General features: G+C 38.8%; 1 protein-coding gene across 3 annotated transcripts in view; it reads right to left on the bottom strand.

Moving 5' to 3' along the window:
* Window positions 1-9,612: 9,612 nt before the first annotated feature.
* Window positions 9,613-26,725, bottom strand: part of LOC120541868 (lysine-rich nucleolar protein 1-like) — a 59,780-nt gene continuing 42,667 nt past the window's right edge. For all 3 annotated transcript variants that reach the window (XM_039773794.1, XM_039773795.1, XM_039773793.1), the window contains 3 exons: window positions 23,900-23,968; window positions 20,106-20,168; window positions 9,613-13,908 (listed from right to left, as the gene is read on the bottom strand). In XM_039773794.1, the coding sequence (XP_039629728.1) occupies window positions 13,579-13,908; window positions 20,106-20,168; window positions 23,900-23,968 (462 nt within the window). In that variant the 3' untranslated portion in view covers window positions 9,613-13,578. The remainder of the gene's footprint in view (window positions 13,909-20,105; window positions 20,169-23,899; window positions 23,969-26,725) is intronic.

Below are 26,725 nucleotides of genomic sequence, written 5' to 3'. Positions count from 1 at the left end.
TTCCATAGGTTTAATCATAAAATCTATGCCATCTTACAGGCTGGCTGATCCCAGGCCAAATCGCAACGATTTATTGTACAGCACACATACAGACTCAATTCAGATGGGAAGTGCAAGCAGCCATGGACAGCTCTACATTTATTACTGTTCTTATCACACAAGTCATTATTCATCCTCAGCTGACTGCCAACGTTCCCCTGTTGATGTTCTGCCCCAATTATTTCTGAGCTGATGGGGTGTCAAACCCCACTCTGTCCATGTCTGTCTGACAAGGCCTACCTGTATTTCCTACTCGCTCGGTGCTTGCTACCATTATTTACAGCCAAACTGTTCACATTCCCTCTCTAAGTGAGGGTCCCATCCTTTTCCAGTTCTCCTGCACATCTAACCTTTGGCTTATGAACTATCTGTGGTTTCTAGCTCATACAGAATAATAAAAAATACGTAGGCATAAATCTTTTTAATCCTAACTCTTACATCTTAATGCTTGGTAAAATATAGTATTTACTTTTCTCATGTGCATATAATACTTTTCTAATACATAGAGAGAACCAAATTCAAGAATACGTTTTTCTATAGCAACTAGGGGGTTCCACCCCCGTGTTTGGTTATCCGGATATACAATTTAAATAGATTGTTATTTTCATGGGAATTGTTACATACTCTTTTGACTCTATGTTGCATCGCTTCTCCGTGATCATAAATATACACCTGACCGAATTGTGGTTTCTTCGAAAGCTTCTTCTTCGTAGCTTTAATTGTTGCGGCACCGCAGATTCTCACGGTGTATGGTCCATTATTGTGTAAATCTACGTTTTGTGTATTAACCTATGCAAACGCAAAAAGTTTATTGTAGACTCGGATATTTTGCCTGTACTGTTTGTGGATTTCACTTTCACCAAACAACAAATCTTTTCATTCTCGCGGATACGCATCTTCATTGGGAGGCAACAATAATTTTACTTGATGGCAACAGAAATGAGATGATCTACAACTCTCCGACTTAAACTTTAAAGCCTTACAATATCTACATACTTCTGACATATCACCTATGTCCATATATTCGATCTCTTTTTGCTGTTCCGTTATTTCACAGAGTAATAATTTCAGTTTGTTTGTGCTAATGCGATCTTTACTTTCTTTCTTTTTTTTTTTTATACTTTCGAATTTTACTACTTTCATAATCTGTAACTTGCTCTGCATGTGTATTGTGCCAATGTTTTTGAATGTCTTTATGAAGTCTTTTATTTTTGACCCCAATCAGACCTACGAGTTTTTCAATTCTACTTGGTCCAGGCTGATTATTACTTTCCTTATTTTCAGAATTTGCACATAGCTGCTCTTTCTTTTTCATTTAGTCGTTGACGTGCCATCTAGAACGTATAACATTTTTAACAGCTGGAACCACATGAAGTGTGTCTGCCAAAAGCATTCCAACAACTGAGAGGTTAGATGTTTGTGATCTTGTTTTAAATTGTTTGTAAGTAGGGCGTGATGTGCAAAAGTCACCATCTCACGGGTCTTGCTTCCAAAGGTTGTAGTCTCACGGGATGTCATAGTGTCTTTCCGAGAAGATCATGTCTCGACCCAAGATTTTTTAATTATAACAGAGAGATAAGTGCTTTCAGAATCTTGGAAAGCTTTCTGCTGGTGTCGTGTCGAGTTCCAAAAGACATTCACGTGTAGCAGCTGACAAAGAGGTGTACCAATATCACTGAAATTGGGACTGAATTTACCTGGATAATCTCTGAAGGGACAGCTTATAGATAGATAGATAGATCTTTATTGTCATTGTCACTTACAAAGGAACAATGAAATTGAAGGTGCAGTCGACTCAGTGTGTGGCATAAGAGTTAAAAAGACAATACAAGAGAAAATAATAACAAACCGAATAGTAAAAGTACTTTACAAAATATACAAATTGCACTTGTTGACTTAAGGTCTATATTGCACATTGGGAGAATGATACGGAGCAGTTTTATTCTGAGTTCAGGGCCATTATTGCTTTTGGATAAAAACTGTTCTTAAGGCAGTTTGTCCTGGTTTTCATTGCTCTGTATCTCTTGCCCGATGGCAAAAGCTGGAAGAGGCAATGACCGGGATGTGATGAATCCTGTGAAATGTCTATTGCTTTTTTGCAGCATCAGGAGGTGTAGATTTGTTCCAGACTGAGGAGGGTACAACCAATTGTTCTCCCTGCTGTCCTGACGACCCTGTGGAGTGCTTTCCTTTCTGAGGAAGTGCAGCTGCCGTACCACACACACAGTCCGTATGTGAGCACACTCTCGATGGAACAGTGCTAAAAGGCAAGGTGCAGATTTTTGGGGAGATGGTTCTTTCTGAGGATTCTCAGAAAATACAGTCTCTGCTGTGCCTTCTTCAGCAGCTCCTTGGTGTTGGCACTCCAGGTCAGGTCATCCCCCAGCTCAATGCCCAGAAACCCGAACACCGGGACCGTCTCCACACAGACCCTGCCAATGGTGAGTGGCTGGATGTCAGTTTTGTTTTTTCTAAAGTCAATAACAAGCTTCTTCATTTTTGTGGTGTTGAGGAGCAGGTTATTGACTGTGCACCACTCTTACAGCCGCTCCACCTCATCCCTGTATGCCAGCTCACCCTCCTTGCTCGAGATGAGTCCGACCACCGTTGTGTCATCCGCAAACTTTATCATCGTTTCTATGGTGAGTGGGGACACAGTCATATATGTAGAGAGTGTAGAGGAGTGGGCTGAGCACACAACCCTGAGGCGTCCTGGTGTTCAGGATGAGAGCAGTGGATGTGTGGAGACCCAGCCTGACCCTCTGGGAGCGAACAGACAGGAAGTCCAGTATCCAACTGCAGGTGAGTGATGGAAGTCCCAGATCTGCCAATTTGGACACCGGTCGTTGTGGGAGGATGGGCATTTTGCTGATGGCATAATTTTCATCCACATGTTTGCCTCCAGCCAGAATATCATCCACGATGAGGGTACATGGGTATCCAGCAAAAAGTTGTTTCATAGCTCTCTGAAAAACTTACAAAGCTGAATTAAGACCATATGGCATTCGCAAGAATTTAAATCTACCAAAGGGTGTGGCAAATATTGTGCCATGAGATGATGTTCTGTCAAGTTTAATTTGCCAAAAGGAGCTTTTTGCATCAAGCACTTGAGAACACAATGGCACCTGACGTTTGCGCCGCCACTTCCTCCACTGTGCGCATGAGATGGTGAGGTCTCTCTACTGTGTGCAGATGTGGTCTTCATCAGGCTTTGTCTTATGTGAGGCTACCAGGTTGGAAACCCATTCAGTGGTTTCCTCCACTGGCTCAATGACACCAAGAGCAACCATTCTGTCTAGTTCAGTCTTCACTCTGTCCTGCATTACTAGAGGAAGACGACTTGGTGGACAAACAACAGGCTCCAGATCTAATTATGCAGATCCAGATCATCTGGATGACTTTGATTTATGCGGGGACAATTCCAGTTCGGCGCAAAGATGATTCTTCATGTCGTCCGTTCGCACACTTCTCGATGGTCCGGGATTTTTGGGTGATTTTCTATGTAATAAACTTAATAAGTTATAGCGTAACGAAAATTGCATAATTAGATCTGGACCACCCTATAGAGAGTGGAGTTAGGAGCACATACCGCACCCACCACATGACAAATCAACTCGGGATGCCAGATTAAGACCCGAGTGCAGGCCTGCAACGGGCAACACTGTAATGTATTGTAGGGTCAACTTTTAGAGAATAAATAACAGGCAGATTGACGATTTCATCACTGAACAGCTCTGTGACTTCTGAATAAATGGCTTTGGGTTGAAGCTGGCGTTCTCTGCCAAATCAATGATGTACACTTCTTTGCTAAATGTGACCAACCTTCATTTTTAAACTGTCGCTAAGTTCTAGAATTGCTTACCACCGGGAATTTCAATGAGCATGGCTGCTTATCACTCTTGCAGGTACTGTAAAGTGTTACACTGCACTGGGAACTTGGACAATATCTGCACCCCAATTAGCAACTAGTCAGCTGTCTTTTTAATGTCTGAAGCTGATCTGTCTGGAGCAGGGGACATTGCTGCGTGCTCCAGTGTCAATTTGGAGCGTCAAGTTTCCTTCATTCACTTTGACAATGCAGTACAGTCCAGATGCAAACACATTCAAGCCTTTAATGGTGAATGTTTCCTTAATGTTGCTGCCGGTGTCTGATTCAACAATCACTGTGTTTACTTGCTTCTGTGGATATCCAGGCTTTAAAGATTTACAATGTTTTTAATTTAAACTGTTTTCTAAAAGCTGGACCCTGTTCATGTTTAGCTTCCATAATTTCTGCAGTTTACTATTGGCTTTAGTGAGTTAGTATGTTGCTTCATGTCCCGTTTCACACAATATTTAGTTTTACTGCTGTTTTTTATTGCACTGCATCCACCTTGGCAGTTACTGCGTTTCTGGGAACGGAGAGCACTTTGTTGTGTTGCTCTGTGATCTCACTGATCTGGCAGATTCTGATTGCCTTTGATAGTGCCAGGTCCGCTTCTCTTAATAGGAGGCGTCTGACGTTGTCACTTGAAACACCACAAACTGATTGGTCATGAATGAGCTTATCTGTTAAATAACAAAGTTACAGTTCTTAGCTAGATTTCTTAGAGTAGTCGCATATGCCTCAGTAGGCTGTGTGTACACGTCAGTGCTGACGTACTTCCAGTGACATCTCGGCCAGCTCAGTCACTTCTATTGTCAGTACTGCAGCTGTGATTTTTATTTAGTTGCTAGAAAATCCGAGAAAAAAGAATAAGTTTCAGCGAACAGATCGCTCTGCAGCTACAGTTTGTTGTGTACTTATGTCGAGCGTCCAGTAAGCACAAGGTACTTGTTTTTCGTACATTTCCCTCTGATGCAGAAACCCGATCTGAATGGATTGTCGTTATCAGGAGAGAGAGTGTTAAGGTCAAGTCCCCATATCTGAGTGTGCAGCCAGCATTTTAAAAAAGAGGATATTCATGAGCCTGGGTCTGAAACAGGGCAGCAACTCCTGTGTTGTTTGAGTGCAACAATTTCTCCCATCCATTTTCAAAACCGGGAGTTCAGGAGAGGAGAATGCAACTGAGACTGGATGACACTCTGGGTGAGGAGGAGGAGGATGATAAAATCTTCAAGGACCCTGACTACACTTCGGCTCTGGATCCAGCAGTTGTCGACATGGCACTTGATGAAAACGTCTCTCTCAAAGAGGAGATCCTCCAGCAGTGGAAATAAATTGAGACCCTCACAATGAAGCAGCGGTTTGGTGTTCTCTGATTTGTTGGCTCAGACAGAGACATTCGCTTTTTAGGTAAGATGTCCAGAAGACTCATGTTATTATGCGTTAAGCTTACATACATACTCACCTCTCCCTCAATAAAGTTCAATGACTAATTAATGAAATTAATTCTGTTCTTTTAAAGAAGCCGAACGTAATCACATATTTGTCCCATGTAAGTTTACAGCTGACGCAAGTTTTTAATACATCCAGATCTTACCTTCATAATTGCGGATGAAGTTAGAAACCTACAGTTTGAAGCCACTCTCCTTTTTAGCTCCTGATGTTTGGGCCCAATGCTTTGAATAATGTGACTTACGTCATTTTATGGTAAGTCTGGATACGTCTTGAAGCGATTGGGTGAAAAACACCATAGCTAGTCAGTTTTGGTATCAGTGCCACAAATAAAGCATTATCAGCAACACTGCTATTGAAAAGAAAACCATCTGCCATTTTTTCAGTCACTTGTCTTCTCTCTCTTTTCATTACTTCGATGGAGCTATGACCATCAGTTAATAATAATAATAATAATTATACATTTTATTTATGTAGCGCCTTTTCCATGCTCAAGGTGTGAATCACTCCTTACAGGAATGCTGTCGATCGCAATCCGGATCTATCCTGCTGAATTCCTCACTTCTGTTACCATGTAGATATGTGCTATGAGGCAGGGAGAAGGTTTAACTTAACTTTTAATGAGAACAATTTCTTAAGTTACAGGTGCATGTTAAGGCATTTATAACAACTAGCAAGCTCTCCCAAGTACATGATATCGCAAGACACTACAGAAATGTAGAGGAACAAATGTAATTATAAATAACATTACAATACATCACAAATGGCTACGCTGTGGTTGCACATTTTTTGCAACCAAAAACATACACACCGTTGTCTTACTAACCACAAGCACATTACTGCATATAAAAAGGCAGCTCCGAGATTAGTGTTCACAGACATGGCACTAGTGATATGCTTAATGATTCTTTTTAATAATTCTATTAATTTTTCTTTTCAGCAAAATGATCTGAATCAGCAACAAAATAAGTAATTGACAAATAATATAATAATAATATTTATTGTTGAAATTTTATTTATTGGCATTTGGGGGTTGGTGGCAGAATTGGCACTCCAGCCACCATAAAAAACCTCACACTGTTCCACTCCATCTGAACTAGTGTGGTGCTGAGGTGTCACCTGTTGCATGGCTGCACTCAGGTCCTAACCTGGGATCCTGAGTTGGTTTGTCATGTGGTGGGTGCGACAATGCACTGTATCAGCACCCGCTCCTAACCCCTCTCTCTATTGTCAATAGAGAAGATGATAATAATAATAATAATAATTAGAATGTGTAAATTACTTATTTTGTTGCTTGGTTTTTATATCGTTTGGTGGTTAAAGTTGTTAATCCGGTGGACCTGGAGAAAACATATGGCAGGGTGCCTTGAGAGGAGCTGTGGTATTGTATGAGGAAGTCGGGAGTGGCTGAGAAGTACGTAAGAGTTGTACAGGATATGTGCGAGGGAAGTGTGTGGTGAAGTCTGAGGTAGGAGCGACAGATGCATTCAGGGAAGAGGCAGGATTACATCAGGTGTCAGCTCTGAGCCCTTTCTTATTTACAATGGTGATGAACAGGTTGACAGACGAGATTAGACAGGAGTCCACGTGAACTATGATGTTTGCTGATGACATTCTGATCTCTAGCGATAGTAGGGAGCAGGTTGAGGAGACCCTGGTGAGGTGGAGATATGCTCTAGAGAGGAGAGGAATGAAAGAAGTTAGTAGGAACAAGACAGAATACATGTGTGTAAATGAGAGGGAGGTCAGTGGAATGGCGAGGATGCAGGGAGTAGAGTTGGTGAAGGTGGACGAGTTTAAATATTTGGGATCAACAGTACAGCGATTAGGGAAGAGAGGTGAAGAAGAGTGTCAGGAGTGATTTGTGACAGCCGGTTATCAGCAAGAGTGAAAGGGAAGGTCTACAGGAAGGTAGTGAGACCAGCTATGTTATATGGGTTGGAGACGGTGGCACTGACCAGAAAACAGGAGACAGAGCTGGAGGTGGCAGAGTTAAAGATGCTAAGATTTGCATTGGGGGCGACGAGGATGGACAGGATTAGAAGTGAGTACATTGGAGGGTCGGCTCAAGTTGGACAGTTGGGAGACAAAGTCAGAGAGGCGAGATTACGTTGGTTTGGACATGTGCAGAGGAGAGATGCTGAGTATATTGGAAGAAGGATGTTAAAGATAGAACTGCCAGGGAAGAGGAAAAGAGGAAGGCCTAAGAGAAGGTTTATAGATGTGGTGAGAGAGGACATGCAAGTGATGGGTGTGACAGAACAAGATGCAGAGGACAGAAAGATATGGAAGAAGATGATCCGCTGTGGCGACCCCTAACGGGAGCAGCCGAAAGAAGAAGAAGGTGGCTAAAATTGTTACACTGTTATATTATTATTCTAAAATTTAAACTAGAATATAGCTTTTTTTTTTTTTAAGTGAACTAATCAGTGATTCAATGATTCAGATCATTTTGGTGCACTAAACAAAATGAATTGAATCACTAAAAAGAACCGTTTTGCACATCACTCAACATCAGTGAACTGAACTGAACTGAACTGAGATTCAATGCACTGCGAGTCTTTTGTTTGCAGTTTTTTCCTCAGTTCAGGCTATTACAAGAAGACAGGAGCCATTTAAGTGATGTTAAGAGGATAGCCCCGGACTGTTGCGTATTGCAATAGAATATGTAACACACACTGCACATGCCATGAAAAGATTTGTGCTTTAATGTCACTGTACCAGTACTTTAGACAGGTACAAAAGAACTAGTTTGTCTGTTCATTGCACATCACTACATGGCAATTTGTGAGCACTTTGGGCTGCTGCATCGTCCCTTTTCCCATCCCGCTCTGCCTCAGAGGCAACTCTTATTATGCCCACTGGCTTTGTGAGGCTTACTGTGGTAACCACACACCCAGGGAGATGGACTTGAGCAGCCAGGAGCCCCGTCCAGAGTCCTCCAAGTGCTAGTGATCGCAGAGCTGCTGTTGTGCCAGCTTCTCCAGGTAGTTCTGTCCTCCTTGTTAGACAGTGCATGCGTCAAACTGGTGTGTATATGGTACCAAATCCTAATCCCCAGTAAGGCAAATGAAACAGACCAGAGTTCTAGTAGAATGATTTAATTAACCACCAGAGGTTTTCAAAGAAGAATTCGTTGCAATGACCTTGTAAAGGTAAATATCGTGTTTATTTACAGATGTGTGTGGTTTAGCAAAACAGACGCACACAAGATTAACAACTAATCAAACACAGGCGGCAACGTTCAGACTCCATGAAGTACAGGAACAAAAACTAACATATGCACATGCTCACACATAACCAATGTGCGTGATCATGCAACAGACAGCGTGCTCAAGACTTTTGTACAGCTGCCCCCAAATTTGAACAACATAGCTGAAATACTTAAAATGTCCACAGTGAGTCCATCCATATCATTTGTCTGTTATTTCCAGCAGCTCTGTAAGCATACTACTTACAGGGCAAATATAAATAGGATCCATCACTTTGACTTCAGCAACACAAATTCTTCCATCATCACTAGGGATAATTTTAGTGAACTTCCTAACACACCAAAGAGCTCTAGGCAGTTGTGGTTCAATGATTAGAACAATCTCCCATAATCAAGGAGGATGAGGAGTTCTTCCATTTATGTTTTTGTTGCAAGTCAGGGAAATAGCATCTGGTAAAAATGGACCAAAAATGATCAACCGAAATAGTCCGTGTACTTTGATATTTGAAATCTCGTTTCAGAAAACATCATTTAAAAAACAGACACTTATTTGAGTTTCATCTTAAAACGGAAAAATGAAAAACACAAAAACAATGACTTTTTTTCCTTTTGTTCTTTTGAACATCATAAAAGAAAAATGGAAGAAACGAGAACGATGGACAATGAAGCAAAGTTTGCAAAGCTTGTATTTTTTTACCTGAAAGGTGCGACTCAGTTTTTCTGCAGTCATGTCCTCGTCCCGCAGTGTCACTCTTTTACTGTTCCGAAAAACAACGTAATGGTCCATCTTCTGCTGATGCCAGTACAACTTCAAGGCCGTCGATTTATGTGTTGTGAGGAGGACTGTTCACACGTGTCGTCAAAAATCATGCAGAAGAAGTACTTCTTGTTTCAGACAATGAAAATGCGTCTGTTTTGTTGTTTTTGAGCTATAACACTTTCATTACTTGAATCACAAATATGTGTCATTTTGTACCATAGAAAAACCTCATTTTATTCTTTAATCAAAATCTGAAAATTCATGTTTGTTTTTGCTTCTAAAATGAAATTTCAAATACCAAAAAGTACATGGACCCAAAACTGTTTTCAACAACGACATCCTAACAAATCAAAAGCTCCATAGAAGGCTTGTGGTATGGAATCGTCCTGACAACCCAATGAGCAAAAGATCTGGAGTAACTGGATCTGGATCAGCTGCATCAGAAGAAATGTATCCAAGACGTTTGGCATTGCCAATTCCCTCCACTTCGACCAGCACTGTTTGGAGAACAGGAAGATATAGTGGGAGATCTTCGCTGATCTAATCGCTTGTTCCCATACCCCTCCAAAATGAGGCGGATTGAAATAAAACACTATACTTTGCCTTGCAAGTTGTTCCTAAAAAGCAGGCTCCATAGTGGAAAATACTTCTTTAAGTTCCTGGTCACCACTTTGGAAGTTAGTTCCTCTGTTATGCGCATGCTCACCATAATCGGTGTGCGCAATGACACAGTTCTGTACAGTCCCGAGACAGGTCTCGACCACCTGAGGAGCTTATGCCTCTCAGCTTCAGATCCAAGTGTGCTACTCTATTATTTTTCATGGCTTAATGCTTGAGAAACACTTCTTTATTGATTTAATTGGTTTATTAGAAGAATATGCTTTAAATGAATCACCTCAATCCAAAATACTGAATATTGAGAAGTTATGAATAGATAGATACTTTATTGATCCCAAGGGAAATTGAAGTAGTCGAGGTAAATTTAAGTTAACATTACCAGAACAACTGCTGTTTGTACATTACGCTCAATGGTTGTTTTGTGCAGTGTTGTTTTTTGTTTTTTTTAAATTGCAGCTTCCAAGCAGAAATAGTAATGTCTATCATTACCAAGAGCATAACCATCTTTCTTACACATGACAAGGTACGTGTGCCTCTTTCACTCTTCTGTTTCTTCTTCAATCCACACTATAGAACTATTAATTAACTTTTGTTGCTTGAACACCAGCCAGACACCTACTTTCATGGGGGCATCTACGTTTACATCCCCACTTGGGTAGTACAAATGCGCCGCCCCAGCTGCGCCATACGACAAATCCAGATTTAGTGTCTGTGTGTCCGTCCGCTTGATGTGCCTCTCATTCCAAAGCATGGCATATCACAAACTTTTTTAGAGATAAAACGCATTGCATTAGTCATTCCAATTGCTGGCACATCACAAACATTAGCAAAAATCCCATACCAAATACCATAAAACAGACACACATGCATTCCATGGTGCAAACAAAACATTAACGCTGAGGTCCACATAGATTACTTAGATTTTGCCCCTTTTAGACGGGTGGCACAGCTAGTATTACAATATATACATTTGTTGAAACAGTGTGAGCTAACGTTAAATATAAATAAAATGGCTTAGTTGAAACTGTCACCATACTAACATAAGGAAGTTAACAAACTTATGTTGGCAATTAAAAACAATTACTTTCATGAAAAATTTAAAGCCTTTGTCCACTTCTGTTTCTTTTGTTTTGTATGGCTCTTCAACAATATTTTTTTCTTTACAAAAATCAATTTTGGGAAGGGAGAGAGGTGCAATAAAAGCGATGCATTGCCAGCCAGCTCAAAGGAAGTAGGTACACCTGTCAATGCGTCACTTGCAAATTTTGTGAAAAGTGCTAATCACGCACATTTTAAAACTGTCACGTTTCCTGAGGAGAGAATGAGATGCCGGCTTCTCCGCTCCGACTAGATTTTGAAAGTTCTAAAGTTTTTCATCATTTTCTTCTTTCCTCGACTGTCACGTGGCAGTGTGCACCTTAACCCTGTAAAGCTACAGCGTATTACTATTTAGAGCCTGCCTAGTGTGAAGAAAAACATAAAAAGGCAAACTTCCTTCTGGGACAGAGGAGGAACAGGTGGGGGAACTGCCAAAGCCCCACAAAATGACCTCCAGCTTACTACTGGTGTGAATGTTTCTGATCAAACTGTCAGAAACAGACCCCATAAGGGTGGCATGAGGGCCCAATGTCCCCTAGTGGGAGCTATGCTCACAGCCCATCACCGTGCAGTGCAGCTTGATTGGCCTTCACCAAAAAATACCACAACTGACAGCTCTGCCATTAGCACCTTATTCTCTTCACAAATGAGAGCAGGTTCACACCGAGTATAATGCAACAGACGTGAAAGAGTGTGGAGATGCCATGATGAACATTATGCAGCCTGTAACATCATCCAGCATGACCAGTTTGGCGGTGGGTCTGTGGAGGTGTACGTGCTAGACAACAGTACTGGGATGAAATTCTCTGAGCCATTGTGAGACCTTATGCTGGTGCACTGGGCCCTGGGTTCCTTCTGGTGAAGGACAATGCCCGGCCTCATGTAGCCAGAGTGTGTAGGCAAGTCCTAGATGACAAAGGCATTGATGCCATTGACTGGCCCGCATATTAAATCTCATTGGAGCCCATAGTGATGGCTAAAAAGTCTACTGCATTCATGATTTTGTAGGTAGCCAATGATTAATTCCTGTGTATTAACACATGAGAATTACAAGTTTCTAGCATTTATGTTTTTATTGGGTTTTAGTACCAAGACTAAATGGATGTGAAAAAAGTATGATACAGTCATTACATTTCGAGCATTAGAGATTCCTTCTCACCTAGTTTGTGTCTACTGACCACTTCCATTCATATACTACAGAATTCCATCAAGGCTGGGCATCTCTTAAGGATGACCCAAGTGTTGGGAAAAACCGTGTCCACCATCCACTCATCTCTTTTTCCAAGTCAAAACCTATCCCAAAAGCAACATCGATGACGGGAGAAAATGTTGTCATGTAGAGCAATTTGTAACAAAGGAGGAAAAGAGTGAGACTGGAACAGACGCTATGAAGATTAGTTATGGAACAACTGAACCCAAATTAGCATGGACAATTAAATACAAGCAAGGTCTGTGCACAATGGTTCAACACTGTTGACTCCAGAAATGACGAATCACTGCATCCAACATTCCAAGGAAAATCTTAAGGTAATGAATTTGGGAACCATCTAAAATGCACTAAAGGATGAAACCTGGAAACATCATGACAAGCCAGAGTTCAATTAACAATCACAATAATTTTCAACTCCAAGAAAATTCAAAGTCCAAGCCAGTAAGAACAGGATCATGTGGTGCTAGAGGTGTAGTCCCGAAATTCCTCAGAAGTCCCAAGTTGCTTTAACATTTGTGGCAATTAATTGAGCAAAAGCACTGAGCAGTGTCACCTTCACAACAATACCTCCGGGCTCGCAAACTACCTGAGATGCCACATCCACCCTGCTTCTCTAGACGTGGGGCCAACCTATAGGGCTTCTTCCATGGGACATGCAAAGCCAATGAAAAGGATGTCAATTCAACTATAGATGGGAGTTTTCAATAGCAAGAGAAGCTTTATTTGAGTGGCACAGAAAAGCTTTGTGAATGTCACAACAATGTTACTGTTCACGGGCATCATGTGGAACAATGAATCTGGTTTGGTTTTACCAGTGTTTTGTCTATTCAGGCTCAAACCTTTTTGATTACACCTTGTAAATATAAATCACACTTTGTAAACTAATGATAACTGACTGAAATCAAACGTTATTATCCATTCACTCAGCTTTTCCCTGATTCCATTTTCTGCAGCGAATTGTGCAAATCATGATAGAATGGATGGCATAGAATTCTGTCACTAGGACAACAATCTATTAAAAACTAAACTTTCTGCGCCAGGAAATAAATTCCTGATTCAGGAATATACAGATGCTCTGTCAATGACAAACAGCAGCTTATATGAGGTATCCTGGGTCAAAAAAAATCAATGGTTAAAATTTAGAGCGAGTACAACTAGATTATCCTTAACATCGGTTGAGGCTAAAGAAATTGTTCTTTAACGTCTCTTCATAGAAGCTCATGATGTTTATACAAGCAGTCAAACAAACATCTAAATGCAGAGTATCAAACATTTCTAAACTGAAATGTCCCCCACCTCTGCCTGCAACTCCATCGTTCTGAAATTCAGTCTTCAAATTTAATTGATCTGGAGACTTCGCGGTCAATGTGAAACTTCTTATTTGGGGCTGTCTGGAAGCCAAGTCCTGCTCCCCTTTGCTGAGGCTGCATCCAGCGGTTATGTGCTTTTTCAAATTGACTCTGCAGATTAAGATTCAACTTTTCCTCATGTTCTTGATTTAAGGCGGTTTTGGAGTGACTTGTGCTGGGTTGTCTTTGGTTCCCGGGTTGACTATTTTCTTTTTTAAATCCACCCATTAGCCTCACAAACTTGTTCCTTTGTTCTGTATTCTTAAATGATGCTGTTTCCCACTGGCCAAGATCTGGCTGTGACTCCTGAAAAAAGGTACAAACACATGTGTGAGCTGGTCAGGGAAGAGTGAACAACAGTACTCTCATGACACTTAAATATAAAAAGCTTAAGAAAGCGGCTTTAAGTTCATTTTATTTTTAAGTATTGGGCAGAACAACAGATTTAGCAGCATTTCAGTAAAAAAAATATTCATATAATATTTTAAATATGAAACATTTTAATCTCAGTTATTGGATAACACACCCACCAGAAACTGAAACAAGAAATCTGGAAAACACTTAGTATAAAAAAAAAAAATCAGAAACACGTAAAATTCTAAACTTAAAAGGTGCAGATTTTGAGCTGCTGTAATTTGACATTAACTTTCAGTGTTATGGCATATTATTCTTTGAGCTAGAAAATGCTGCTAGTGTAATAAGAATATAAGTTTAATGTCACTGTGCTCTGTACAAAAAATTATTTTATAAATCTATTTACATATACAGGCCAGGCCGAAGTTAGCACACAGGGGCTCTCAGCATTTAGAACTGCTAGGCAAGCATTTGATGAGAGACGGTACAACTGCTAAAATGGGCATTGTACTATTTCTGTATGTTAGAGATGAAATCGAATCCTCTCCTTTCCTTGTTTGGAACCTAAGTAAGGGCCTGCACGTGGAGAAGACAGTATATAAAGACTTGGACAGCAGCCAAATACTTTGAAGCCGACGGATGGATGGGTGATATCGTCATCCATCCTGAAAAGCCTTCCAGCGCAGCAAAGAAAAATGTCAGACTGTATACTGTAGATCAAGATCCCACTTTGGTATTGTCTTGCTATTATGGCTTCCCGTCTGTAATGCCGCGTAAATTGTCAGTAAAGAAAGCTAAGTTATTTTCTCTTATGCAATTTTTACTGCCGTATCACTATGGGAGAAGTATCGCCTTTTAATATATCTATATAGTTTTCGGTTACTTAAAATGCCACAATTACAAAAGACCTTATTCCAACTAGGGAGCTATTGCCCCTAAAAGGAAACAGCTAGTTATTTCATGCTTAAAAATTAGGTGGAGGAAGCACTTAACATGTGCAGTCTGCATTCTCCTGTTTCATATCAGAATGCCTTTCATTTTTCTTTTTCTTATTCTATGTCTCTTGCTCAGTCCGTGCTGGAGGACAGCAGTTCAGCAAACAGGAATGGGGTGTCCTGTGACAATTCATTTGTGGATTCTGCTGGTTTCTGGTTGTTTTTAATGTCCTTCAGACTCATTTCAACTTGATAAAAAGTGAATTAAGTATAAAGGAAACTGAACAGTGGGTTGTTGGGGTAAACTTTATTAAACTTGATATGACCTATTAATGCAACACATGGCATACAACAGTTTTAAATTCACACATATTTGTGCTCGTCTCCCTTTACAGAAAATGCTAAGAAGTAAGTGACCCGTGAAGAAAAAGGCTACACTTACAAATACTTATCACTCCAGGAATGAGCCACATAGAGAAAGAATGTACAGTCCCCAAATGCAAGACTGGATTATTTAATTTAAGAATGAAAATACACAACCACATAAAGTGGAACCTGTACACAAAAGTTGGGAATCTATAAGTAAGGGGAGCCATTCGCCAGAACATGAGACCCTAAACCAAGCCTGTGAAGCAAAAAAGTATACTAAAAGTACCTTAATTAAATATTGCTAATATACTTTTCTTAAATTGCTACCTTAAGAACAATACCAATACTTTTTCATTAAGTATGAAGGGGTTTTGAATAATGTCACAGGATTCACATTACTCTGTAAAAGAAAATAATAATACAGTGGAACCTCGGTTCACGAACGTCTCGGAACATGTACAAATCGGTTTACGACCAAAAAGTTTGCCAAATTTTTGCATCTGTTCACGACCACACACTCAGTATACGAACAAGCCAGTTTCCCTTTTGGTTTGTGCGTGCTGATGATTTCTGCACGTGTTCAGTCTCTCCCTGTGCATTCCCTGTGCAGCGAGAGAGAGAGAGAGACACACACACACATACAGTGGAACCTCGGTTCATGACCATAATTCGTTCCAAAACTCTGGTTGTAAACCGATTTGGTCGTGAACCAATGCAATTTCCACCATAGGATTGTATGTAAATACAATTAATCCGTTCCAGACCGTACGAACTGTATGTAAATACACATTTTTTTAGTTTTTAAGCACAAATATAGTTAATTATACCATAGAATGCACAACATAATAGTAAACTAAATGTAAAACCATTGAATAACACTAAGAAAACCTTGAAAAACAGATAAAACTAACACTGCAATAATTTGTGCTATAGTGCTGGAAACCGCTCGCTAAAAACACTTTATTTTAATGAGTTTTAAGCACAGGGAAAAAAATGAACATCTGAAAAATACGTAATTTAATAAACCACCAAGAAAAGTAACATTGCAACAATGAACGCTATGAACCGATCACTGTAAACAGAACTGAAAAAAACAAGCCTTTTCTACCTTATGCGTCCAGCCCTCCCTCTCTCGTGAGCCTGGAGCGCCTGTGTGTGTGTGTGTGTGTGTGTGCCTCTGTCTCACGCGCGCTAGTGTGTGTGTGTGTGTGTTTGGTGCTCTCTCTCTCTCTCGCTTGCTCGCTGCACAGGAAATGCACAATGAGAGACTGAACATGTACAAACCAAAAGGGAAACTGGCTTGTTCGTATACAGAGTGTGTGGTCGTGAACCAAGGCAAAAGTTTAGTGAACTTTTTGGTCGTACAGTAATCCCTCGTCGATCGCTGGGGTTGCGTTCCAGAACCCCCCGCGATAGATGAAAATCCAAGTAGAAACCATATGTTTGTATGGTTATTTTTATATATTTTAAGCTCTTATAAACTCTCCCACACTGTTAACATTATTAGAGCCCTCTAGACATGAAATAACACCCTTTAGTCAAAAGTTTAAACTGTGCTCCATGACAAGACAGAGATGACAGTTCTTTCTCACAATTAAAAGAATGCAAATATATCTTCTCTTCAAAGGAGCGCCCTCAGGATCAGAGAATGTCAGAGAGAGAGCGCGAGATAAAACCAAACAATCAAAAAATCAATACGTGCTTTTAAGTATACCGAAGCACTGCGATAAAACTGCATTTTGTAGAGGAGCGTCCGTATCCTCAGGGCAAACAGCCTCTGTGCAATCAGCCCCTCTGCTCACACCCCCTCCGTCAGGCACAGAGAATGTCAGAGAGGGTAAGAGAGAGAGAAAAGCAAACAATCAAGCACCGCGCGGGAAGCATATCTTATATTATTGAGGAGTTTTAGTTAATATGTAATACATGCTCTGATTGGGTAGCTTCTAAGCCATTCACCAATAGCGTCCCTTGTATGAAATCAACTGGGCAAACAAACTGAGGAAGCGTGTACCATAAATTAAAAGACCCATTATCCGCAGAAATCCGCGAACCAGCGAAAAATCTGTGATATATATTTAGATATGCTTACATTTGAAATCCGCGATAGAGTGAAGACGCGAAAGTCGAAGCGCGATATAGCGAGGGATTACTGTAAACCAATTTGTACATGTACCGACACGTTCGTGAACCTAGGTTCCACTGTACACAGACACACGTGCGTGCGAGAGAGAGAGAGACACACACGAGCAAGCAAGAGAGAGAGAGAGAGATGGCTGGACGCATAAGGCAGAAAAGGCAGTTAAAGAGTGCACTGGGCTTGTTTTTCAAAGAGACAGATCTGAGCATTGTTTTAACCTCGCTGTATTTAATGAAGACTTTTTTTCTATTGGATTTTAACCTCCACTTCACTTCTGTTTACAACGATTGGTTCTAAGTGTTGCAATCAATGTTCCCTCTAAGCTGAGCGCGTGAGCGATCGCTCACACAAATTCAGAGCGTTGCTCATACTTCCCGCATGATCGCTCATTCTGACTGTGTCGCTCGTACTTATCGCGAAAATTGGTGCTCATAAATTTTTGGCTTAAACAAAATGTCGCTCATAAACAATGTTTTTTGCTCACTATATGCTACTCCTTAGAGGGAACAATGGTTGCAATGTTACTTTTCTTGGTGGTTTATTAAATTACGGATTTCTCAAATGTAAATTTTTTCCTTGTGCTTAAAACTCATTAAAAAAAGTGTTTTTAACGAGCGGTTCGTAGCGCTATAGCGCAAACTCTTGTAGTGTTAGTTTTCTCTGTTGTTCAAGGTTTTCTCAGTGTTATTCAATGTTTTTACATTTAATTTACTATTACGCTGTGCATTCTATGATGTAATTAACTATATTTGTGCTTAAAAATTAAAAAAAAATATATATTTACATACAGTTTGTACGGTCTGGAACGGATCAATTGTATTTACATACAATTCTATGGGGTAAATTACTTCACTTCACGACCAAATCGGTTTACAACCAGAGTTTAGGAACGAATTATGGTCGTGAACAGAGGTTCCACTGTACTAATAAAAATACTACATTTTATTTATATAGTGAAGGTACTTAAACATGAAAAGAGCTCATGGGCTCTTACAGTCCAAGAAGTGCAACCCACAAGATCACGGTGGGCTTCAGTCAGTTTCAGACACAATGTTTTAAAAACACCCAGAATTTTATTTTAAAAGGAGTAAAAAGGGAGATTAATATACTGCTGTGCACAGCACCTACCTATCAGTAAGCAGAAAGAGCAGTGCAGCTGTAAGGCAAGCCATCAATGCTTCTAATTATTAAAGCAGCAAAAGCCTACTGACATCGACAACTGCTATACATAAAGATACAATAATCATGGCTTATTATACTCTCAATATTGGACCTTTTTGGATTCAACAGTTCCTCCCTTCCTGCATCATAAAAGGGGCAACTGCTAGTGTGCATACCTTCATTGGATTTGGAAATGAGGAGGACTGACATTGAACTGTTCCCAAATCAGTTTATCCTGGTTGGTCAGAGGTCATCTCAATATTTTACTTGGATTTTTGCAATTTTGACTTACAGTAGCAACATGCAATTTGATAAGGATAATTTGATTTGTCAAGCATAATTTGTGGAGGAGGAGCAGCTGGGGCATTAGGTGCTAAAAACATTGTAATCTCTTAAACAGTTTTAATTTTCAAACCAACTAAACGTCTAAATGGTTTTCATTTTCATTCTTACAACAAACATGAAGGCTCAACTCACAAGGACTCACCCAGAGCAAATTTACAGAATGTGCTTATGTGTGTACCACCTGTTCCAAGTGTAACCATAGAAACCAATGAAAAATTTAAATCCATTTCCAAAACTTTAAATAGTTTTACATGGCATAAGAACACAGAGCCACAGTTGAACACTTGTTAAGGGCACAAATCTTTTTCCTTACACAGCGAACTAGAGAACCATGGAATGAATGAATAAATAATGTGTTAGATAGACAGAAGGGACCTTCAAAACTCAACCAGATGTTGTTTTGGAGAATCAATGTGAACAGGATGGAAGAGCTTATTGGGCTAAATGGCCGGTTCTCACCACAATTGGTTACATTTTCATTTTTCAGGGGATTTTCATATTAGATTGCAACAATTTTGCCTACGTGAATACGATTTGACACCATATTTTGTCAAAAATAATAATTTCACAAATCTTTACTTCTAATCAGTACTTCTACCCTAAAAATTAAATATTTATTTTAATATTAGTCTGTTCAACAACAATAAATTATCTTTTTCATTAATTAACATGACATTAGGTTAGTTCAGTGTAATGCTACAGTTGTAATGCAAAATAATAGGAGTAGCATGCCACAGTACAGTTATGTTCATTCCTAAGCCTAGTTATTTCATCAGGATACTAGGCAACCAGTGTTTATTTTGTTTAGGATGGCTACTTTACAAGTATGTGTAACCATGTGAGGTCAACTTAAAGCTTAACAGTAAAAAAGGTGGGCAAAAATGTGACACAGCCAAAGGCAGAAGGAGTGTTTTATGTAGTATATGCAAATACAAAACAAAAAAAAAACCAATGGAATTCAACTTGCATTAGATAGAATGATCTGCCTGAGGCATCAAAAATAAATTTAAGTTTATGTAGAATCTAAAAAAAAAATTCACTACCAATTAAATAAGTTTAAAAAAAAAAAAACACCATCTCCTCTGCTCCTGACTTAAATTGGTGATATCCTTCAATTCACCAGCACTTTAGCTATCCTAGATCTAGGTAACCATAAAGTTACATGAATAATGTCACAAGAACATAAGAATATTTTGACTCACCGTCTCTTCCAAAACAGGGCAAGATTCACGGTCGATTTCTTCTTGCAGTGCCTTTCGACGTTCCTGGAGCAAAAGGGAACAAGGCTTAAGTTTTGATAAAATGCAGTCAGTAATTATGGTAATTCATTAAAAGAAATCTGCCCTAATGACTAAGCTCAAACCAAACTTTGTCCATCATGAAGGTAGCGTCAGTGACATCAATGAATTGTTTAGTGTTGTAAAGTTTGTTACATAATCTTTAGCAAATAAACCTTCTAGTATCTACTACTTGATTATATTTTACCATGCAGGGTGCTGTGGTTGCTCTGACTGACTACGTTGCCATCAAATTTTAAACCAATAAGGGGCAAGTAATTGTTGTGAGCCAATTAAACAGCCCCAATTCTAAGTGTATAAGCTTTTTAAGTTAATGTTCAACTTTGTATTCAGCATTATAAGATTACAGTATACTGCATACTGTAATAACCACAATAATGAAATGTAAATATTTTAAAGCAATGCATTTTAAACTGAACTATATTAAAAACAGAGAACACATGCCAGGTTCTGAATAACAAGCAGTCTCAGAAATTAGCAATATTGCGGGTTTTACTTCTTCAAGACCTTCACCACAATGAAGGTAGTTGTTATGGGGCACACAGACCTCTTGGGCTTCATTTTGCTTATTTTGTTACAATTCTTTAACCAGCTGATTATTAAAATATTCCATATTTTATCACTTTACACTGTTCATTAAATTATTTAGACTGGATAACTCAATGAAAATGTGTAACAAACCATGAAAAACCCACACATATCCACAATAAAGACAAAGAAGAGTAAACAGCCTCTTCTACTGTCTGCTACAATGTTACTAACAGACGCAAATGAATTTTTCAGGAATGGGACAGGAACAATCAAAATATTGTTATATGGCCAAAACAAGAAAAAGACAAAGAAGAAAATACATACATATATATCAGCAGTAGCTGCATACATGGTCATTGGCAGTGTGGGAAAATGGCCACCTTCAGATGGCAATATGCCCGGGTTAATTGATAAAGACACCAATTAAGAAGAGTAAAGTGTGAGCTAGGCACAATGCTCCCATAAACCAATACACAGAAGGCAATACAGTAACAGTCAGGGATGCCACACACTCTTATAAAAGTGAAAAAATAGCCTATTAGTATCAGCATGTTGTTGGAAAACCCTGAGCAGGAAAACAGCACATATTCCAAGGTCAAGACAAATTCCCCCATGTTGCCCATTTAAAGTAATCAGTAAGCAAACGATTTCCTTTAAGCTTCTTTGGTGCCAGTTTACAGATGAAGAGCAGATGAAAAAGGACTGTATTGCCCTTTAAAGTAATGCAGCTTCTGAGACCTGACCTGTTACGAACAGCAGAGGGTCCAGGGCTGGCAGAGTACCTGGGGAACTTCACAGGGCACTGTGGCTTGTGAATCCTAAGAATTTACGGACCCACTGCTGACCCGACTGGACATGAGCCTGAGAGGAGTTTGAAACTAGCAGTAGTCAATGTACCATTAAGCTGGGCAAATGGCCATCTCAGCGTACTTGAGGTACAGGGTTCAAGACTGGTATAATCCCCGAGAGATAGAATAGTCTTGTTTACTTTTATTAGAACTTGGTTCTACCTTCTTGTTCATCTACCCTTTTATGTTTATTTTGTGACCTATTTTTTTCTTTGTATTTTAATCACATTTGCATTACTCTGAATTCTTAACTTCTTACAGATGTTTGATGGCTTAATTAAGTGCCATAAATCACTGCACTGATGTACTGATTATATCTAGCTACTATTAATTTCTTACCCTTTCAAACTCTTGCCCAGTTATATATATATCATATAAAATGTCAAGTTGACTCACTCACCAACAAACAAAAACACTACTTCCCATTTTGCTAAAAAGATGAAATTTGGCAGGATGGTACATCTAGGGCAGTAGGTATCCACTAAGACAGAACATTTCAATATATCAATATTCAGGGTTTTTTTTTTTTAAATCTAAATACCCAAAAATATCAAAAATGCCCCGATAGATTTTTTTTTTTTTAATTTGCCGATATAGTAGATAAAAAAAAAATAGTGAAAACGTATGTATTATCATGGAATTTTGCCTTACTACAGCTGCTTATTGGCTTATCTGCAGGTGGACAACTGCTTTAAGAAACAGACTTATTAACTTAGCATAAGCTGACCAAACGGTTAAACTACATCTGTGCCAATCACTGCACTGCTACTGCTGCACTTGGACCTGCTAGTTACCTGCACATGCACAGCTGCCTCAAGCAAAGAGACTCACTAGCTCTGCACAAGCAGACTAAACATTAGTTCTCAGACCTGTGCGATACCTGCAGCAAGTCACCAAAGCATGTGCCCACTCACCGTGCTGCTACTATTGGAAGGCGTCTTTTCCTCAGCTGCTAACCCCTGTAGAAATGCAGCAATCACATACAGCAGGTGCTCCTATAGCTACATCTTGAATATTATAAAGATTCCTGTGTTCATTAATTTGGTGTGTCTGCTTTACACTTGCTATGAACTGTATTGCTCATATATTAGTGATAGGTATCTGCTTTACAGCACCCGCAGGTGTACAGCTGCCTCAAGCACAGAGACTTAGTAGCTCTGCACAAGCAGACTAAATGGTTGTCTTCAGACCTGAGCTACACCTTTGTCAATCACCAAAGCAGGTGCCAGCTCACCACGCTGCTTCATATTGAGGACGTTTCTTCTCAGCTGATAACCCCTGTAGGAACACGACAATCACTCATAGCAGGTGCTCTTAACAATATCACTTGACCCAATCAAACAGTATAAAATGAATAAAGTGACATTATTAAAAGCAAAGTAAAAATGATGGTTGCAAAAGTAGAACGTACAGTGGTGTGAAAAACTATTTGCCCCCTTCCTGATTTCTTATTCTTTTGCATGTTTGTCACACAAAATGTTTCTGATCATCAAACACATTTAACCATTAGTCAAATATAACACAAGTAAACACAAAATGCAGTTTTTAAATGATGGTTTATATATATATATATATATATATATAAAAATATAATGTAATATATTATATATTATATTTTATATAATATATAATATATATATATATATATATATATATACACACACAGTTCTTATATAGACAGTTCTTAATGTGGACAGCATTCCCGATGTTTTCCACTTTTTAAACACTTTTTTTGTTCATTTTGTCACCATCTGTTTATTCCCATCAGTGCAACACTTTGCAATAAAAACTTAACTATGACTTATCTGAGGTCCATAGTTGAATTGTTGTGGCAGTGTAGTCTGAATTTTGTTTTAGACTCATTGTACTGTATACATGTATGGTTAATCAAATGTGTATGTTTGCTTTATTTTTGTCAGTTTGGTGTTGAAACAACTCAAGATTGCTGGACTTGATTTGAACCTATCCTTCAAAGTATTTACATGATGTAAACAAATTGCAGCAGCCTAACCCAATTATTTACAGGAGTAGACGTTGTTATAAATGGCTACAAAGATTTAAGGTGACACATTCATGTTACTTGGGCAGTAGTATGCCCAGCACCATCTGATATTCAGTATCAAAATTCAGTACTTCTTAAGATATTTTCTAGATTTGGCATATTTAAGTTAGCTTTTTTTTGTAGGGACTACCACATTCTGAGACAACTTGCTTAAAGATAACATACTAATTCTAGTTAATACTAAGTAACAACTAAATCATTCTCGTACAGCATTCACCACAAATAAAAGAACTAACATCACATGATTCTTTCAATACCTTGTTGATGATCACCTCATCAGTATTACCAGGCTTCACCGAAATTATTATGAGCTCATCTGGATCTTTCTGCAGTAGAAAAAAAGGCAAAAAATCAATTTTTTCAGAAAAGTATACAAAACAAGTAAACAGGTATTATAGGTGCAACTTCCCCATCAACAGCTAACAATATGATTCAAGGACTGTATTCATTTCAAACACAAATACCCTAACATAAATATATACTTTAGTTACTGACCACTTCAATGAATTCAAACTCAAAGTAAATTTAAGAGTCACTAGGTTTGTTTTCTTTTTTATTTTCCATACCGTTCAGGGTTTTTTTGATTTGGGGCTGAATTAAGTATATAGTCAGTTTGTTAAATTGCACTTGATTCATAATATAACTTTCTTCAGTTAAGTCAACAGATTACTCTTTAGGTTTAAAATAATTTAATGGAAGGAGATGAAAACTGTAGTTTAGATTGTGCAATATTTTCATTTGGATTTGATATAAAAGTACTCATCAAATTTTTAGGATTTTTTTTTAACAATTGTTAGAGTTGGGCTGTGAGACAGAGGAGAAATTGAGTGCAGTGGCCAAAGCACAGTACTGTGTGTCAAAAGTGTAAACGATTTCACTGCAGCCACATTTAACTACTTGTAGCAATGCTCCAGTTAGGTTCTTTACCGTAATAACTCGAGTAAAGGAGCAATACAACAAAATTACCGTAAAGCTTAGAAAAGCAGATGGCTTTTTGTGATCAGTCAATTTATCTATCATCAATCAAGTCTTTTGTTGTGAAAATTGACTGATTAAGAATTGCGGTTGATTGATCGGATCATCAATAATTAAATGTGTATGCCAGTACCTAAATTGATCGGCGTTTCAGTTTTACTGCTTGTAAAAATTACTACCATTTTATACTGCATATAATAATTAGGTAAGGACATCTGCTAGCCAGGTCCTCTTAACTGTCACAATCTTTAAAAGTACTTCTAATCTAAAAAAGTGCAGCACTATTTTAATGAACTATTTATTTCAGTATTAGTTTTTTCAACGACAATAAATTACTTTTTTCATTAATCAGCATGACATTAAGTTAGTTGGGATTTAATGCAACAGTTCTAATGCACAATATTAGGAGTAGCTTGACACAGTACAGTTATGATCCTCCTAAGCCTAGTCATTTCATCAGGATATTAGGCGACCAGAGTGTAACTCATAACAACCTAGTGCTTAATCAGTGCTACGAGAATATCAGAGGCTCTTATGAATTGACAGCAAAACTGCCTCTGGGATCATCAGATCATTACTGTGTCCAGCTTACTCCAATCTATAAACCTATTTTTAAGAGAGAAAAGTCAGAAAATAAACCAATTAAAGTCTCGGACTAAGACTCTGTTTAGCACCTGCATGGCTGTTTTAAGTGCACTGACTGTTGCAGACTGATGAACTGATAAGACACTTTAAGTGGTTATAATACCCATGAAATCAACCAAAAAAAATACCCTAAACAACAAGCCATTGATTACCAGAAATCTAAAAGAATGGATAACCCAAAATCATAGGGCATTTCAATATGGAATATTAACTGAACATAAGGAATTATAGAAGAAGGTGAAAAGTGACATAAAGCAGGCAAAGCCGAAGTATAAGGACAGGATGGAGAATGAACTGCGGACAGATAACCTGGGCTTATTATGGAATGGCATGAAGATGATGGCTGCAATTCATACAAATATCAATAATCGAGTTGAACTGGCAAGGGTGAAAACTTACTATCAGTAGGCTCAAAACTTGAATGAGTTCTATTCAAGATTTGAAACACAGGATTTTGATTCAGAAGTTAGCAAAAGAACAGACAGTGGACTGGAGCCAGGAGATGGACCTATTTTGACCACAACAATGACAAAAAGGTCCTTAAACAAACACATATCAAAAAAATCTTGGGTACAATCACTCTCTCCAATATTCCACTCCATATTTGTAGTGTCCTTGTAATTACAGCAAGTGCCCAACCTATGGAAACAGGCAATTGTTATTCCATTGGCAAAAACTGAACACCCCAAAGCATTACATGACTTTAGACTAGTGGCATTAACTTCTCATATCATGAAATTCTTTCAGAAGTTAATTAAGAGACGACTACCATGTTTCCCCGAAAATAAGACTGGGTCTTGTATTAACGTCTGTTCCAAAAGATACACTAGGGCTTATTTTCAGGGGATATCTTATATTTATTCATGTACATCAATATACTGTACATTTATCCAAATACAGTCATGTCATCTTCTTCTGGAATATCGTCATTACTCTCCACATTCAAACCCTGAATTCCAGCCTGAATTTCTTGCTACTCCTGCCGCTTTTAGGATCCTCCAGGATCAATGTGTGTGCTTCTATGTTTGATGAATGGTTCGATGCTGACATACAAATGTATTCATGTTGCCCTTATATTCAAGCATTGCCTATTCCCCAAAGTAATGACACATTATATTTTTAAAGTCTTACATAACATCTTCAGTGCCGTCTTTTTTTGTACCTTTCAATATCATCAGAATGTATGGTGGCATATTTGAGCCACAGAGAAAAAAAAAAGACAACGAAAATGTCTATTTTGTGATTAAAGTGGAAATTTTGGCTTTAAACTTGAAATATCCACTTTAATCCTGTAATTTACTTTGTCATTACAGTAGACTGTCATAAACGTCATCTTAAAACCGACCCAGTTCTTAATCACAATGTGCTTCTGTGGTTTCCTCCTGACCTGACAGCAGCGGCAAGCGGCAATAGATCGCCACACAGAACACATTAAATTTATGATATTCCAGCTCTCTGCACAT

The sequence above is a fragment of the Polypterus senegalus genome, chromosome 13 (genome assembly GCF_016835505.1).
Source record: "Polypterus senegalus isolate Bchr_013 chromosome 13, ASM1683550v1, whole genome shotgun sequence".
In the NCBI taxonomy this organism is placed as follows: Eukaryota; Metazoa; Chordata; class Cladistia; order Polypteriformes; family Polypteridae; genus Polypterus; species Polypterus senegalus.
Note: the sequence above shows the minus strand (reverse complement) of the source record. Positions and strands in the feature narration are given on the sequence as shown.